The sequence below is a fragment of the Hevea brasiliensis genome, chromosome 11 (assembly GCF_030052815.1).
Source record: "Hevea brasiliensis isolate MT/VB/25A 57/8 chromosome 11, ASM3005281v1, whole genome shotgun sequence".
Lineage (NCBI taxonomy): Eukaryota > Viridiplantae > Streptophyta > Magnoliopsida > Malpighiales > Euphorbiaceae > Hevea > Hevea brasiliensis.
This window is the reverse complement of record NC_079503.1, coordinates 97,653,255-97,669,929: the sequence shown is the minus strand read 5'-3', so window position 1 is coordinate 97,669,929 and position 16,675 is coordinate 97,653,255. Positions and strand designations below refer to the sequence as shown.

Sequence of the window (16,675 nt, the reverse complement as noted above, 5' to 3'; positions counted from 1 at the left end):
CTTACCCCATTTCTGCTTGCTTAATTTTCATGAAGGCCTTGTATGAACCAAATGGTTTTTACTAGAAACAACAGATTCCTTCACTTGGTTTGGAACCATTAACTGATTTCAATATCCTCATGATCTGATTTTATAAGTGGTATAAGATGTGGGATTGGCTGGACATTTATAATTGTTAGCTTCAATAAATACCAAGATTGTGTCAAATACTTGGAACTTGGAAGAAGAGATTAGGGCAAATTTCATGATGAAATACTTAACATTCCAAGCAATTAAATAGTCATCATAAAATTTCACTAGTACATAAACATGCAAAAAAAAAATAAAAACACTAAAATGAATTGAGGTTACAAATGAAGTCAGAAAAAGGCAGTAAAGAGAGAGTGCAGAAGATAAACATATATAAACAATTGAAATTAAAAACTAATAAAATTAATAAATAATAAAAAGAAAAAGCAGCCAAAGGCAGATGCAGATAGGAAGATATGAAAATTAACTAATCCATTTTCACACATCCTGTTACAGGTGCACTACAATTACCCAAAACACATTCCACCAGGCTACAAGACAAAATCTCGGGGGCTGCCAAAGTTTTTTGCCCTCTCTTTTCTCTTCCAAAAAACCCACAACAAAAAGGGCAGCTCTAACTTCTATTCACCCTAGTACAATACGTAGCATATGATATTAGCAACAATAATTAATAACAACAAATAAAAGATTACATGGGACCCTTATCAGGAAATGATAAAATGATGATGCAGATACTGTGGTAGGAAATGGTGATCATGATGATGTTAACTAGGTTTTGAAATGGTGATTAAGAGATTGCATTACTCAAGGAAACCTATTTTTGTCAAAATAGCATTTCTCACTTTGGTAAGATCTCTCCCTTTGAGTGTCCTTCCAATCCCTTCGCACACAGAGAAAGAAGAAATTGGACTCCTTGCAAGCTTCTTAGCTATCCACTCATGTGGAGGGACCATTTCATCTCCTTCACCATCATCATTGTCATTAACATCATCATTATAATACCCCTTATCATAAACAATATCATCATCAGCAGATAAGCCAATTCTTGTATTTTTCCCATAAATCTTTGACCAATCAAGGATGTTCACAGGAGCTGATGATTGTTGAACTACCTTGGCTTCATGGGGGGTTGCTGCTAATGGTTGGTTAGCAAGATTGGCTCTTGGGATCATTCTTGGAGCATTATGGAGGTGCCATGCAGAAGAAGAAGAAGAAGAAGAAGAAGAAGAAGTAGAGCAGTAGTAATCCTTCGATTTCCTCATCTTGGGACTTAAATCTTTCGTCTCCTTGACAACTGACCACACATCTTCTTCTTCAAAATCTTCATCTCTTATTGATGTCCTGCTACAACCACCCGCACTACCCTTGCACATGATACCGTGCCAATCTGCCATTACTGTTGCCAAAATACAAATGGGGAAAAAATCAATATATGAGCAAAGAGGCAGAAGAGAGAGAGAGAGAGAGAGGATTTGAGCAACGACAGATTACTCCTTAGAAAATAAATAGATGGGTAAGTGAAAGGAAGGAGGCTCTTTTTTCTTAAAGTTATTTTTTTTTTTAACAACCCCTTTATCTCTTTTGCGCTAGCAATGAGATAAAAATGATTTTTGTGGTATTGGGAATCAGAAAGAGGAGAACGGTGTAATCGAATAATATCAGGAATCTACCTTGGCTTTGTTTCAATACACTCCAAAAGAAGCAGACCTTATCTTTAATGGGTTTGCTTAACCTAAAAACTTAACCAAGACAAGAGTAGAGGTGTGCCTATGAAGTGTGAAGGGCCCCCAGAATACCTCCAAAGAAGGTCACAGATTTCAAGGGCCTTAAAATGGTACACTGCAACAACTTACAACCGAGGAGAAAAAGACAAGAAAAAATGGGGTTCTTAACTTTAATGGCCTAATCAAACCAAATCCTGAAATGGAAAAATAGAAGCCAGAAAGAAATGAGAATGGGTTTTGATTAGAATCTCAGTTGCCCCAGTCTGCCTTTTTATCCTCTTACCTGGAAATGGTCATAGTATAGGTGGCTCTAGTACAAAAATCCAGATGCCCACAGAAACAAGCTGGGTTTTGGGAGGCAAAATGAGAGGCATTTAGCAAACCCAGAAACACAAGTCATATCAGAGCATATTTACCACCTATAGAAAAAACCACTCGGTGCCGATCAAAAGGTTTCTTCAAATGGGATTTTATGCATGTAGCATATAACATTATTATGCATATGGGTATAAATATAAGAGTATAGGTACATCTGGTTAATTTCTGGTTGAGAAAGGTGGTAAAAAGTGATTGGATAGACCAGGCTCCAGCCTCAGCCTCACAGTCACAGATTTCAGTAACCTTATCCTGTAATGGCTCACTCAATTCAACTCATATCTCATTAGGCAGCCAGATGAAAAGGAGGTGACTGAAGTCTGAAGCTTTTTTAAAAGAATATGGGTGCCTAGGACTATGAGAAAGAACTATAAAATTAATGTAAAGTGGCTTTTTGCTGTGTATTGAGATACGTGGTGGTGAGGTTGTGGGTTTCTTATAACTGCGACTCAACTCCTATTACTACCATTCTTCAATGCTTTCCTGGGTTTTGGGGATCACACCCCAGGAGAGAGAGAGAGAGAGAGAGAGAGAGAGTTTTTATTGTTTGTTTTTATTGTTTAGGTTTATGGAGGCAATTATAAATGGAAGGGGTGGGTAAGTGAGAGGTCTTCTCAGCTCAAATCAGGGGGATCTGTTGGACAATGACCTAAAGAGGAGCGTGTGGGTCAATGCTTCAATCTTTATTGGCGTCACCACACAGAAAGATACAATCCCTTCCTAACTCTTAACCAATTAGAGGTTTCACGATTCAGGGTCCCCTTGCCTACTTTGAAAAAGCTAAAATATTTTCGGGAAAAATTACTGTTTATTTTTTTTTAATGAAATTAATTATTTAAAAAATATATTAATTAATTTTTATATTTTTATTTTATTTATTTTTTAATTCCTTTAATCATTTTAATGATAATTTAAATTTTATTTGGTCTCTATAATTTAAAAAATATAATTATATAATATATTTTTTAAACTTTAAACTATTTAAGTGGATAAAATAAAAATATAAAAACTAATTAAATTTATTTTTAAAAATAAAGAATTAACTAATTAATGTTATTAATATAAAGAGATTAAATAATAATTTTTTATATTTTGAACTTTTATAATAAACTAGAATTATTTTTGAACCCTTATTATTTTTTATTTATTAAAATTTTATAATTCAATTATATTTATTAGTGAGTATTAAAAAATTAATTTAAAAATAAATTTAAGTTATTTTAGTTATAAAAATATTAAAATAATAAAACAAATGTTTTATATTTTCATGAAACATGCTGCTGCTAAATTTACATAAGTGACTGTTCATAATAGTTAATATAATCATTAAATTGCATTATATAAAGATGCTGATCCATTTCAATTGTGTTTATTTAATTGTCAAGGATCAACAAGTGGATAAATTATTTAATTTTTTTATTACAGAAAGAAAATCATTCCATAATCTGATGGATAAGAAGCCTACTCTAATTAACCTACCTATGATTTATAATGGTTAGCTATTTAATTGCTAAAAGACACTTGGAAGTTTTTGATTAGTTTGTCTTAATGGTTTTGGAATTTGAAGTCACATACAAGGGCATAACAGTTTTTGCATTATAGAATTCATTAGCATTGGCTATTTATATGGAAATCCTGCTAGGACATCAATGGACAAAATGAAAATCAACTAATCAAAACCCATTTTAATCATTAGATAGGAGAAACAATTTCTACCATCCAAGAAGGGATGATCCACTTGATTTTAATTTTTGATAAGGAAAGCACACCTTTAACTCTTTTTTCATTTCTTGTTTCCCATGTTGGGTGATTAGTGGGGTCTAAAAATGCCAGAGAAAAGAAATCACCACCAAATTTGCATCTCAAAATCTTGTCCCTTGTCAATTACCACGCAGAAATTGGTCACCAAAACTATCATTTCCAGAAAAGTCTTGGTCACTTCAAGGCCAACAAGAGATGAGCAAGGCAACTTTGGTGGCTGATAAGGCAAGACGTGGTTGCCAATCAGGGACATTTTGCAGTACAAAGTCACCACTAATTGTCCATGTCATCCACAATTACAAAACTAATTGCAAGTGGAAGCATGAACTCCACCATCTACTTTGCCACGTGATACATATTACAAGGCATTTTCAAGTGAAAATAAGTACAAAGGCCTTTCTGCTACTAGCTGATTTGCCAATTACCTTATAATGAAGAGTCGTCTCATGCTATGAGTTTGAACCCAGTTGCCCATTTGTTAAAGGGCAAGCAATCCCTCATTTAGCAAGCCACAACCAATGAGATTGATTGGACAGCTGCATTATTGCTAAACAGGTACCAATCCCTCATTTCAGCCTTGAAAAACTATCCCATTTGTCCAATGCTAGTGTGACTAACCAATTCACACTTATTTACAACTGGGACCGGTATAAAAATCACATCAACCTCGTACAGTAACCAATTCAAAATTTTCTGTGATGTACATTTCCTGCACTAAAACACAAATATGGATGAGCCATTTCAAGCTTTAAAACTGGCATCACCAGATTACCTTGCTTTATTTTGAGTGGACTATTTATGTGCAAGTAATCAATGCGCTGAACCTGTATAGAATATGGTGTGTGGAATTGAGCTGCATATCACACTCCCAGGACCTGTTCTTTTCACTTGCGTGCAGCATGGTAAAGCTCCATGTAATCAAGAGCAGGCTTATTCCAAGACCAGTCTTGCTCCATCACAGTTTTACATAACGGGTTAAACCACTCTCGAACCTCATACCAAGCAGAAATTGCCCTGAAATTTTCATTAGAAAATAGATATTACCCTATAAAAAACACAAACCATAAATATGCATGTACTCTCCCTCCTGCATGCATAAGAGAAAGAGAGCCAGGGCAGAGGGTGTCTACAAGTATAAAATTGTCAAAAAAACACTAAATTTTTTTGACTCAGTTGATTGTATACTGTAGGTTCTCTTTCTCAATAGCTCACATTCAAACTCTAGTTGAAGTGGGGAACTAATGGTTTTTTTTTTTCTCTCTTTCTCTCTCTCTCTATTAAAGACTAATGATGGGGCAAATTGGAAACCGCTAATTAAGAAAGCAGATACATATTCTCCCACTCCAATAATTAAAACCAGTACTGCTCACCTATTTAGTGCATAATCAATGCCAGTAGCATCAGCTCCATCAAAATTAAATCCATTTGGTTCAAGACCTTGGGCTTGTGCTCTCTCTTTATCATGGTCAACATCAAACACAGTGTCATAAAGTCCTATAGAAAAAACATCAAAATTAGTGGTCAAATAAATTGTAGCTCTTAGGTTCTTGCTTACCACAGATTTGGAATGAAGGAAAAGTTATGGGATCTCACAAATATTATCAGTTGGTACTTGTAATATAGGGATATCATGTGAGTAGTTGAATAAGAAAAAATAAAATCTAGGTCTGTTGCTTAACTAAGGAGTGAATGGTAATAATTAGGACTACAGAAATTTAATGAACAATTAAATTGTCAAAATATCTAAGCAGCTAGGGATGACACACCTCCAGTTTTTCGAACAACTGGTATCGAACCGTATCTCATAGCTGTAAGTTGGGTCAGTCCACATGGCTCAAAAATTGATGGGACTACAATGAAATCAGCACCTGCATATATCTAAACAAAGACGAGAGAGAGGAAGAGAAGGAAGAAGTTAGGGCCAAATTGTAAATGTCAAATATAAATGTGCATCCAAGCAAAACTTGATTATTTAAAATTCACAGAGAATATACCAAGTGTGATAGTGGCTCATCATAATTCAAACAAAGGCGAGCACGGTCATTATGAGAAGAATGCAATTGATTGGCCAAATTCACAAAATCATTCTGGATACGAGGATCTGGAGCTGAACCAAGCAATACAACCTGTCGACACAGATTCCATCAGGCACAAGAAAGCTAACATGTTACTTGCTTAATCATATGGATCCAACAATATCATGCAAGGATGGACTTGGTTGTTTTTACATGCGCATGCAACTCAGCCATCATGATATCATTTCTGATGCATATGAGCAGAAAAAGTGAAAAAAAAAAAATGCACATAGGATGGGCCGACAAAGAGTCCTCCAGCTGGAATATTCAGCTGTTAGGATACATCAATTTAATCCTTTCAAGATATAAGTGCTGAGTAAAAGGCCTAGATTAAGGTACCACCTTATTCTTAGAAATCAGAAGTAGTGATTACTCAAGCAAAGATACTGGCCTATAATCAGTTAGGACAATGAATGAGTCTGCTCTTCCCAATAGGATATTGGCCTAATTTTTAACCACTACCCACTAAGTGGGTTAAGCTCTAAGCAATATTCTGGGAAATCTGAACAACTTTCCTCCAAAGCTTCTAGAGTAAAATCTAATTTTCATTTAATGGCTTTCCCCCCACACTTGCATTCCAATTCTAGGCCAATATTTTGGGAATATGTTATTGTCTTGATGTACTCAATCCCTGAATGGAACCACAATATCTGCTGCTAGCTTTGCTTTCAGAGGATCTGAAGACAAGTATGGAAATTCAATCTACACTGTTGTGCAAGTTGATAAACAGTGCACAAGCAGCAGAACCTGAAAGTAGAAGAGAATGCTAACCTGTCCATTGCGATCTAAGGTTTGCCAAATTGCATGCTTTATGAGATGGATTCCTTTCTGATGTGTTAGGCGAGTGATAATCCCTACTAAAGGGAGATCAGCTTTCTTTAAACCAAGCCTTTGCTGCAACGCCTCCTTGGCTGCTCTTTTGCCTTCAACAACATTCTCAGATGTGTAGGAAACCTGTAATAACACATGTATTAACACAACTAAACTGGCAAAGTAACCAGAATCTTCAAAGAAAATATTCAGTATGGCTAAATACATAGTAAAAAACACGACAAAAAATGAATTTGGTTCCAAAATGACTATGTACAACTTGAAAAGCAATCATAAAGAAAGCCAAGCTAAGCATAGAAATTTCACCCTAAAAAGGGTAAAACTCAAGCAAATTTGCATATGCATTAAGTAACATCAAACTGTTGAAAGTCAGAATCAAAGACAGTCCCCCTACTCAAATCCTCAACATGATAACGTTTTAAGCTCTCACTGCAATCAGGGAAAAAAAATTAATGAAGATATCTGTGACATACATGATCATACGGTTGGCAGACCATTCTTCCATTTGGCTTTTTAAGCATTGTAAAAATTGAAATGCTAATTCATGGATACATAACAGGGAAGAGCTATAACTAAAGGCCTTATATTCAAGGACCACTTGTCAAAGCAATTCAATAACAAAATTGTCATCCACTTACAGGAATGAACTTGTCATTATAAGGATCCCATATGTCTGGATCAATTCCATTCAGTATTCCATGGAATTTGTAGAGATAAGGAGCAATTGGAGGATTTCCAGCAACCTCCTTTGAATATGTGGGGGACACCTGCATAACAACAAATAACTCGGATACTACTGCAGTATATGAATAAAACTGTCATAATATCATAAAAAAAACATGCTAGCATTTCTTTTGCTGCTGCAGATGTCTAATCCTTTCTTTGAAGATGTTCATACAATGGAAGATGGAAGTCAAATGCGATTAAAGATTTCAAAAGAAAGATGCTCTAATCCAATGAAAATAATGAGAAATGAATAAAAATAACCTGCAGCTTCGTTTATTTCACAGAAAATATTTTCTTGTTTAAGGGAAAACTAAGTCTTTTTTAAGAAAAATGACTTCCTCTTTTAAGAAGAGAAAGTTATTTTCCATTTTCTACACCTTAATAATCTTATTAAAATGTGAAAACACTCATACATACATGAAATAAACACATACCATTAGTTTAACATTGCAACCAAACAACAGAAAATATTTTCATAGAAAATATTTTTTAGAAAACATTTTTCATGAAAAACATCTTCCATATACAAGTTATTTTTTGCGAAGCAAAAGGAGCCTAAGTCACTATTCTCATTCACTTACCACCAAACTTAATGCTATTCTTACTTAATAGCAGTTCTATTTAATCATCTCAAGATATTTGCTTGTGAAATGAGTAATGCAATTGCAGAGGTATCTCAACACAATAATTAAAAATGTTCTTTTGTTTCAATGGATATTGAAAACCAGAAAAAGAAAAGGGAAAAAGAATAATGAATTCATACATAAATCTAATAAACAAAAAATGGTAGATAGGATCAGGTGCAATTTGGATATAAAGGAATACATGTCCATGGAATTTTTTTGACTAAGGATATCCCAGAAAAGCAAACTGTCAGAGCATGAATAAGGCAGTTGTAAAATCAAGTAACAAAACAAAGAAAATTGTAAACACTCACAGTTGTAGACTTGTCAGAATATGTCATAGCTTTCCCAATGTTGCCTGCCCCAAATTCAAGGTTGTGAATTGTGAAGACAACCCGAGCTTTACTAAGGCCATAGTGCATATAATGGTCCTTAAACAACCATGCAACTGGAGCACTAGACCAATCATGACAATGGATAATATCCTGCAAGTATAAAGCACCTATCAATAAAGATTTTTAGAAAGAAATGATTGGACAGAAACTCCCATTGACAGAATTACAGAAATTAGCATCTATGCACAAGGGGGGAAATGGTAGATTTAATATGATATATTAACAGGCTGCAGTAATACCAACATAACCGAACAGCAGGAAAAGTAGGTTTTGACATTTGCACACACAAAATAACTTTCTGAAAGCAAATTTTTGCATGTAATTTATTGTCTTCCTCATATACGTGAATATGAATCTACCATATATTGGCATAAGCATGCAGGCAGTTATTTGTATATGGTGTCAACAAGCATAGATGGGCAAGCTGTCATTGTTAATGCAACTATTTCAATATAAAAGTAGTATCAAGATTGAGAAACTAAAGGTAAATAAGGCTCATAACCAATAGATGGCTTCAAAAATTCATTACATATGTTATATCAATGTTTATTGTTGAAACAACTGATGATAAATATTTGTTAGCATTATCAACTATGTTTTAACACTCATACCAGAGATAATCTTGAAAAAAATAGACAACCATTTCACCAAAATAAGGGTAAAGTACTAAGTCATGGAACTTACAGGATGGAATCCATTTTGTAGTAAAAACTCAAGAGCTGCATGACAAAAGAAACCGAACCTCTCCCCGTCATTCCGGCAGCCATATATGCAACCAGTCGAAAACATCCTGCAATGGAAAAGTTATAATGACATGTTATCAGACATTTTGTTTAAGTGAAATGTTTGAAATTTGAGGAAAGGTGCGTGATAAACAATCAAGAGGGATAACTAGATATGTATATTTATTTTCTCCAAATTGCTAAAATCACAAGAACAGGATAAAGGCATTTATTGATCCTTTTAGAAAATGGATAATATATACTTTCAAACTTCAATTCATTAAATTTAGCCATCAACTGCACGAAGGATAACCAATGGAGGAAGGCATTTATTTGGACCATATAATGCTTGAAGAAACTATCACTTATCTTCAAATAGTTGAATAAAAGTCTTACAATAATTATAATTATATCAAGCTTCCTTCTAGAAAATTATTAGCACTCAAACTAACTGGAAAATTAGTTAGGAATATTAGAAAATTTGAAATAGTTCCCAACCTGAACTGAATCAATTTATGCACCAAGTCTTCACTATTAATAAGGCACACACATGCAAGCATGCATCACGTGCACACACATGCTCAAGTGGAAAGAGAACAAATACGATATATGTTCAACCAATCAATCCAGTCTGAAATTCAGGAACATGGAAAAAAATATGAAATGTGTATCATGTGACCTATAAATGAATAGTACTTTTGACTGAATTAATCATGTGTGCAAAGAAATTTAAGGGTGTAGCAAAGCATAGAATTACCCATTCAGAGGCTCCAAAAAGTAGACAGAAAGGCCTTCCACCTTTCCAAACCACACTTTTATTTCCGTTCCACCCCAGGAATAGCTTTTCTGATAATGAAAGTCCTTTACCTATTTCAGGACATGCACATTTGATGAATTACAATTCATTAATAATTCAGGTCACATAAATAGAGAAAGCATTGAGGTGAATTACTCAGTAAATCTATTTCATTTTTCAAAACCATATACTACAATCAATAGTAGTCCTATGTACCTATTCAATTGCATAAACATTGGTTATTACAGAACAAGTGACAGATTAGAAAAAAGTAATCACCAAGCTAGAAACTGACATACTTTGGCATATGCACATGCAGAAAGTGCAAGAAAACTTTGTCTTGCATGGGATTAGGAATTATCATATACTGCTGTTTTTGACTAATTACTGAACAAACAATTCATAAATTAATAATCTCCATGAAATTAGCACTCAAGAGAGAAATTTTAATTGTCAAATATAGGTCTTACAATTTCTTCAGTAATGTAAATCACATAAACATACAATTTAGTCATTGAGACAAAATCTGCACTACAAACAGAAAAGAATATATGAGAGAAAGAGAGAGAGAGTTAAAAATCTACAGTAAAGTAGCAGCAATGAAGCTTACATGGCTAAGGTTCAAACAGTCATACTTTGGAAGAATGACGTCCACACTGTGATTTAAATCTTGTACAGCACGGGAGAGACTAGTCACAACATCTCCAAGTCCTCCAACCTGCAACAGACATTAAATAACGTAGACAAGCTAAAAAACAAAGATTATGTTGGTAAGATTGACTAAGACTAGACAGTAACAATTAATCTAGTAAACACAAATTATGTTAAATGCTTTAAAAATATTCTCAACCTTTTAAATTTTAAGATGAACAAATGATATCAGGACCAAAGACAGCATACCTGGCGCCTAATCATGTATACAAGTGGTACCTCTCTCTTGCTGGGGTATGCATACAATCAGATGAATTTACCATCCAGGTAAGCAAACTCTGGATAAGGTTAACAGACATTCTGCAAATTTATTAAATAACTTAATGACTTAAAAGTACCTTCGCAATTGGGGCCATTTCAACAGCAACATGCACAATGTGCATTGGTGGCTCCTTCACAATTCCTCCAAATACAGGTACGTGGTAATCCATGCCATCTCTATTGTCAAAAATTCCACCGTCTTCTCTCTCCGAGAATACAAAATCCATCATGTATGCATCTAATGGAACCTTGACTGGGAAAAATACATAAAATGAAAGATTTTTTAAACTCACAAACAGATGATTGATTGACCTTCCTAAGATGCAATGAACTAAAAGCATAAAACAGCAGGTGGACAAAGGATATCTCATCTGCATGTTGGTTATCAATGCAATAAAATTCAAATAATGTAATCTATGAACCATACAATAATACTTTGTGTCCATAACAAGAAAAAAAATACACTTTAGGACATTAACAACCCAACTAACTTTTGAAGTGCTCATAAATCAGAAACATAAGATCATAGATTGTAACGGTCAGGCTCCAACCACTAGAGTAATTGTCCGCTTTGGCCATAAGCCTCACAGTTTTGTCTCATAGGTGGAATGAAGAACTTCCCAGGAGGTCACCCATCCTACGATTTCTCTTAAGTGAGCATGTTAACCCTAGAGTTCTTCCAACTCTCTAGGCCATTCCACCAAAAGGCGCCTCTAGTGATTAGTTCCCCTATTTTATATATCATTACTTTTTGAACTCAAGATCATCTCCGTGCTTTGCCGATGTGGGATTTGCCTAAGGGACCTTTCTCCCCCCCTTTCGGGACTCAGCATCCTCGCTCGCTGAGGTTTGCCTCACCATCGCCCATGAGGACAAGCGAGCGACTCTGATACCAATTGTAACGGTCGGGCTCCAACCACTAGAGGAATTGTCCACTTTGACCATAAGCCTCACGGTTTTGTCCCATAGGTGGAATGAAAAACTTCCCAGGATGTCACCCATCCTATAATTTCTCTCAAGTAAGCACGCTTAACGCTGGAGTTCTTCTAACTCTTTAGGGCATTCCAACAACTCCATTCCACCTATGGGACAAAACCGTAAGGCTTATGGCCAAAGCGGACAATTCCTTTAGTGGTTACAATTGGTATCAGAGCCGCTCGCATGTCCTATTGGGCGATGGTTAGGCAAACCTCAGCGAGGACGCTGAGTCCCGAAAAGGAGAGAAAACGGTCCCTTAGGCAAATCCCACATTGGCAAAACACGGAGATGGTCTTGGATTCAAAAAGTAATGATATATAAAATGGGAGAACTAATCACTAGAGGCGCCTTTTGGTGGAATGGCCTGGAGAGTTGGAAAAACTCCAGGGTTAAGCGTGCTCGTTTGAGAGAAATCCTAGGATGGGTGACCTCCTGTGAAGTTCTCTATTCCACCTATGCGACAAAACCGTGAGGCTTATGACCAAGCGGACAATTCCTCTAGTAGTTGAAGCCCGACCGTTACATAAATCTCTATTATAGAAGTTAAACCTGAATAGAGTACCCCTTTAGAGAGAGAGAGAGAGAGACCACAATATTCAACAGGTTATAATTACATATATAGACAGACAATACCATTCACAATAAAGATATTACTGTGCTATAAATGCACTAAGGTAAAAAAATACAACTAGAATTGAAACTTACCAGTGGCTTTGACATGAGAACCATTATCTGCTGCCAACATCTTCTGAGGCGGCAATGGGCCTTTGCGGTGTGTCCAACGGTTAAATGAACATCTGATCCAAACTTCAGATTTACCATTCAGAACTGTGTTAGCAGGATTATAAAAAACTTTCACAGCGCTTCCAGCCTGAACACCAAGAGGGTCAGTATAGACTATGTGCTTTTGAGACAGCAGAAACCTTTCCAAAGTTCTTTCCTTTCTTTCAGCTTTCATACGTGCTGTTCTTTCCTCCTGTAAAAAGAGAAGAACAAGGAAAATAGACTCAACTTACTTGGAAATAAAGCATTACATTGAACAATGAGATAAAATTTTCAGAAAATTTAGCTCATAGCAGTTCAATATGAAAGCAGCAAACGACAGGCACCCATCTTTAACTGTTAAAAAAGTCCAAAACTCCTACTGGTCATAAAGTGAAGATTCATTCAACAGAACCCAACAGATAGCAAGGGCATTCCATGTTACAAGCCAACCCCAAAGTTCTGTACTCTGTTTTTTACAGAGGTAGAAAAAGGCCAACAACAATGCTTTACAGGTAATAAGCAGGATACTTTCGATCTGAATTGTTCTTAATATTCTAGATTTTAATCTAGTCCCCTTGAACGCAACCAAACTGACCTTGGCACGCATAGCCTCCTCTCTTAACCGCCTCTCCTCCTGCAGTTTCCTATATATCTGGTGTTCTTCCTCAACCCAAAACAATTCTTCAGGAATGGACTTTGGGACAATTGCATGGAAATCTTGGTAATGATTGTTATCATATACAATTGCACTCTGAGGTGGACCATCAGCAAAGACCCAATCCAAAACAAGGGCTCGATCCGGTACAACAACTGCAGAAGAATATGGTTGCAGACGAAAAAAAATGATATTATACAAGTAATGTCAAAACCAAACAATAGATTTAAATAGAGTCAATAAAATCATATAGCATTCATTAGGTGCTAGCCTAGATGTTGCAGGCAAAAAGAGTTGACTGAAAACTAAAATATATTGACTCAGAAGAGGAGAGTATTTGAGAGAGATTCTTTTGTGTGTCAAGCTTCAGTTGCCAACTACCAGTACCTGGTCACATTCATCAAGAAAAACTTGAATCCAACAGAAATCAAGAAAAAAGTTCAGTGACAAAATAATTCTTTTAGTTGTTGTTGGAAATAAGGAGATATCGAATTTAAGTATGTCAAGTTTATTTGCACCTTCATATGCACTTCAAATAGTTATTTTAATTTCATTGAAAGAATCTTAAAGTATATGCTGCTACTAGAATAAAGAATATATACATTCATACATACCATTACCATACCACCAGTCACCATCCTTTCTCTCCGATTTAGCAAGCTTTTCCGCAATGACCAATCCATCATTCCAATTATTATATCCCCCATGAATCCAAAGGTCATTAGCATGAGCGAGAGGACCTGAGCTTTTGTTATAATATAGCCGGACCAAGTCATCACCGCTAAACTCACTAGGCTCAATATACCAAACATTATCAACAGATCTTGCAACATTTTTCATCAAATGGTGCAATATTTCTCGCCTCTTTTCAGTTTCCACCTTTGCCTGGGCTTTATCAGCTTCGCTTGCAGCCTTCTCTTCTTCTCTTTGCCTCTGTTCTTCTGCTTGTCTTTCCCTCTCAGCTTGCTCCCTTGCAAGTTTCTCTTGCTCCCTACGTTTTTCCTCAAGCAAGAAATCATCAAATGCATATGCATCCATTCCACCTTCTACAGGTATGCAAAAATCCTTTCTGTCATTATTGTCATATGCATTTTTCCCATTAAAGAAAACAAAATCCATCTTGTACGCTTCTTTCGGAACATGAACCTGGCAAGACCACCAATCCCCTTTCAAATGAGTCTTGTTCAACCTTACGGTAAAAGATTTCCATCTCCAGTCATTGAAGGCTCCCATAATGAAAACATCTGGCTCATTATTCAGAGTGGATAGACTCCTATTAAGGTATACTTCTATATCTTGATCAGGTTTCACCAACTGGGGATAAACAAACAATTTGTTACCCCTTGAGAAATTATCCTCAGCAAGCCCCTCAATTTCTTGTTTCCGAAAGTTTTCTTCCATTTTCAACCTTAATTTTAGAGAAGATTCTTCATCTTCAGTTGTTTTTTCATCAGTCCCAGTACTTTCTTCTTTTACAGTGCTATCACTCTTTAAGTTGCCAAACTGCTTTTCCTCTATAATAATTTCATCAACTGGCACAGTCTTATCCTCTACACTACCAGCACGTCCATTTTCCATACCTTGATTGCTTTTGGCAACAGACACCGTTTTGCTAATTGATAATGCTTCTTCTGCTTTCTTATCTTTGTTAAATTTCTTATCCTTAATAAGTTCAATTGCCTTTTCTTCATCTACATCAGCTTTAAGTTCAATTGCTTTCTTGTTGTGATCCACAATCTCACTAGATGTTAGAGTAACTGAACCCTCCTTATCTTCATTGTTCTCTGAATCTCTCTTCTGGGTGCTTGTTCTTGTGAAACCTTTAGGAGTAAGTCCTTTAGAGTTTGCAGTTGAAGTTTTTCTCTGTCTCCTCTCAGAAAAGTCTGCACATAAATACAGGCGAAATTCAAAAATATATTGAGACGATCAAACGGAAATAACATTGTAATAGAAACATATTACTTTGTTCAAAAAATTCGTTAAAAGATAAAAATACAAAGCTAACCCGCACTAGCAACAACGTAAAATGAAACCCCACGTGCAGGGTACTTCTTGTCGCATGAAGCAAGCTGAAAGGAAACACATGAAATCAAATATTTAGAATCATTTAATTTATTATGTGACAGAGTAGATTCAATCCAATTTAATTCAATTCATCTGCTTTCATAAGTCGTTGATTCAAAATTAAAACCATTGTCACCACACAACAAATCAGAGCTGATCGGGCAGCGTAAACCATTCTCATGACATGGATCCTTAGTCTTAGTCTAATTTAGAGCTGAACAGCGAAAAAGAATACATATAGCCGACCCAACTAGTTTGGGATTAAGGCCTAGCTGGTGTCGTCGTCACCACACAACAAAAGCCAATGAGAAGGGACAACATGAAACTCGATCAGCAACAAAGAAGGCATACATAAACCATCAACAAACAAATACAGCAACTCCAAAAGCAGAAATCTTTAACTAACATCATTGGAAAATAAATATTTAAAAAAGAAAGAAAACAAAAGAAATTTTGTGTGAGAAACAACTCATCTAAGCAAGAGCAGTAAACAAAGCCAACAAATCACCCTAAATACAAGTACTTACACTTGAAAAATGGGAAGTTTTAACATGAGGGAAAGACCCAAGAAAAGGCTTGATCTTGAAGAGGGTTCTCTCGTGAAAGACAGCTCTGCAACTGAGTGGTCTGTGCACCTGCAAACCCACTTCCATGACTGATAGTAGACTAACGCAGTATACAAAACAAAAGGGAATGTTTGTCGCTAAGAACAAGAATTCACTTCAAAGACGAGCTTCAGTTACTAGTTCCTACCCCATTAATGGAAGAATCGATCTCTCTGGAACTGTGAACGTTTAGATAAATTAAAAGAAAAGAAAACTGACTGATATAACGACAAAATGGCCTAGAATCTCAGCCATGAGCGTCAATAATTATAATCTACTAAGCAGCCTACTGGATTAACAAGTTGCGTATCATGCTGACCGTTGATTCCTACTTTCCTGTGAACATTCGCTGGATAACTGGACATTAGTTGAACAAAGGATAAGCGGCCTAAAATTTTTTAAATTTTTAAAAACATATTTTTAAAATAATTTAGTATTTTAAAATTTTTTAAAGGTTAGCATCCCATCCCATGGTGGGCTTAGATAAGTTAGAAAGTGACACGTCACAGATATTTGCCACGTTGACGCTGACGTCACCAAATTTCATATTTTTGTAATTTTCATTGATTTTCATATTT

The 16,675-nt window shown here is 35.6% G+C and overlaps 2 protein-coding genes across 5 annotated transcripts; both read right to left on the bottom strand.

Moving 5' to 3' along the window:
• Nucleotides 1-484: 484 nt before the first annotated feature.
• On the bottom strand, nucleotides 485-2,772 carry LOC110639451 (protein S40-5). Of its 2 annotated transcripts, none has more exons than XM_021790398.2 (2): nucleotides 2,038-2,772; nucleotides 485-1,426 (listed from the first exon to the last, which is right to left on the bottom strand). In XM_021790398.2, exon 2 carries the CDS (start codon nucleotides 1,422-1,424, stop codon nucleotides 831-833), a length of 594 nt encoding a protein of 197 aa, XP_021646090.2. In that variant the 5' UTR covers nucleotides 1,425-1,426; nucleotides 2,038-2,772; the 3' UTR covers nucleotides 485-830. The 2 variants fall into 2 exon arrangements, with proteins under 2 accessions (XP_021646090.2, XP_021646089.2); XM_021790397.2 differs by having other exon boundaries at nucleotides 1,701-2,771.
• A 1,659-nt stretch (nucleotides 2,773-4,431) lies between these two features.
• On the bottom strand, nucleotides 4,432-16,430 carry LOC110639448 (soluble starch synthase 3, chloroplastic/amyloplastic). 3 transcript variants are annotated; one of them, XM_058130456.1, is made up of 16 exons: nucleotides 16,020-16,430; nucleotides 15,434-15,497; nucleotides 14,043-15,311; nucleotides 13,369-13,583; nucleotides 12,714-12,984; nucleotides 11,108-11,283; nucleotides 10,669-10,776; nucleotides 10,020-10,129; nucleotides 9,225-9,330; nucleotides 8,460-8,630; nucleotides 7,435-7,563; nucleotides 6,737-6,919; nucleotides 5,885-6,016; nucleotides 5,657-5,768; nucleotides 5,261-5,384; nucleotides 4,432-4,904 (listed from the first exon to the last, which is right to left on the bottom strand). In XM_058130456.1, the coding sequence occupies exons 1-16, from the start codon at nucleotides 16,143-16,145 to the stop codon at nucleotides 4,775-4,777; spliced, it is 3,426 nt and encodes a 1,141-aa protein (XP_057986439.1). In that variant the 5' UTR covers nucleotides 16,146-16,430; the 3' UTR covers nucleotides 4,432-4,774. The 3 variants fall into 3 exon arrangements, with proteins under 3 accessions (XP_057986439.1, XP_057986440.1, XP_057986441.1); XM_058130457.1 differs by having other exon boundaries at nucleotides 15,440-15,497; nucleotides 16,020-16,367; XM_058130458.1 differs by lacking the exon at nucleotides 15,434-15,497 and having other exon boundaries at nucleotides 16,020-16,157.
• Nucleotides 16,431-16,675: the final 245 nt, after the last annotated feature.

Bases quoted from the DNA above. Each gene is read 5' to 3' on its own strand.
- LOC110639451 (XM_021790398.2), bottom strand. From the start codon at position 1,424: ATGGCAGATTGGCACGGTATCATGTGCAAGGGTAGTGCGGGTGGTTGT.
- LOC110639448 (XM_058130456.1), bottom strand. From the start codon at position 16,145: ATGGAAGTGGGTTTGCAGGTGCACAGACCACTCAGTTGCAGAGCTGTC. The intron at 7,564-8,459 runs GTGAGTGTTTAC...GTTGTTATGCAG, and splicing joins ATTCTGACAAGTCTACAACT to GTGTCCCCCACATATTCAAA. The intron at 6,920-7,434 runs GTAAGTGGATGA...GTGTTATTACAG, and splicing joins ATAATGACAAGTTCATTCCT to GTTTCCTACACATCTGAGAA.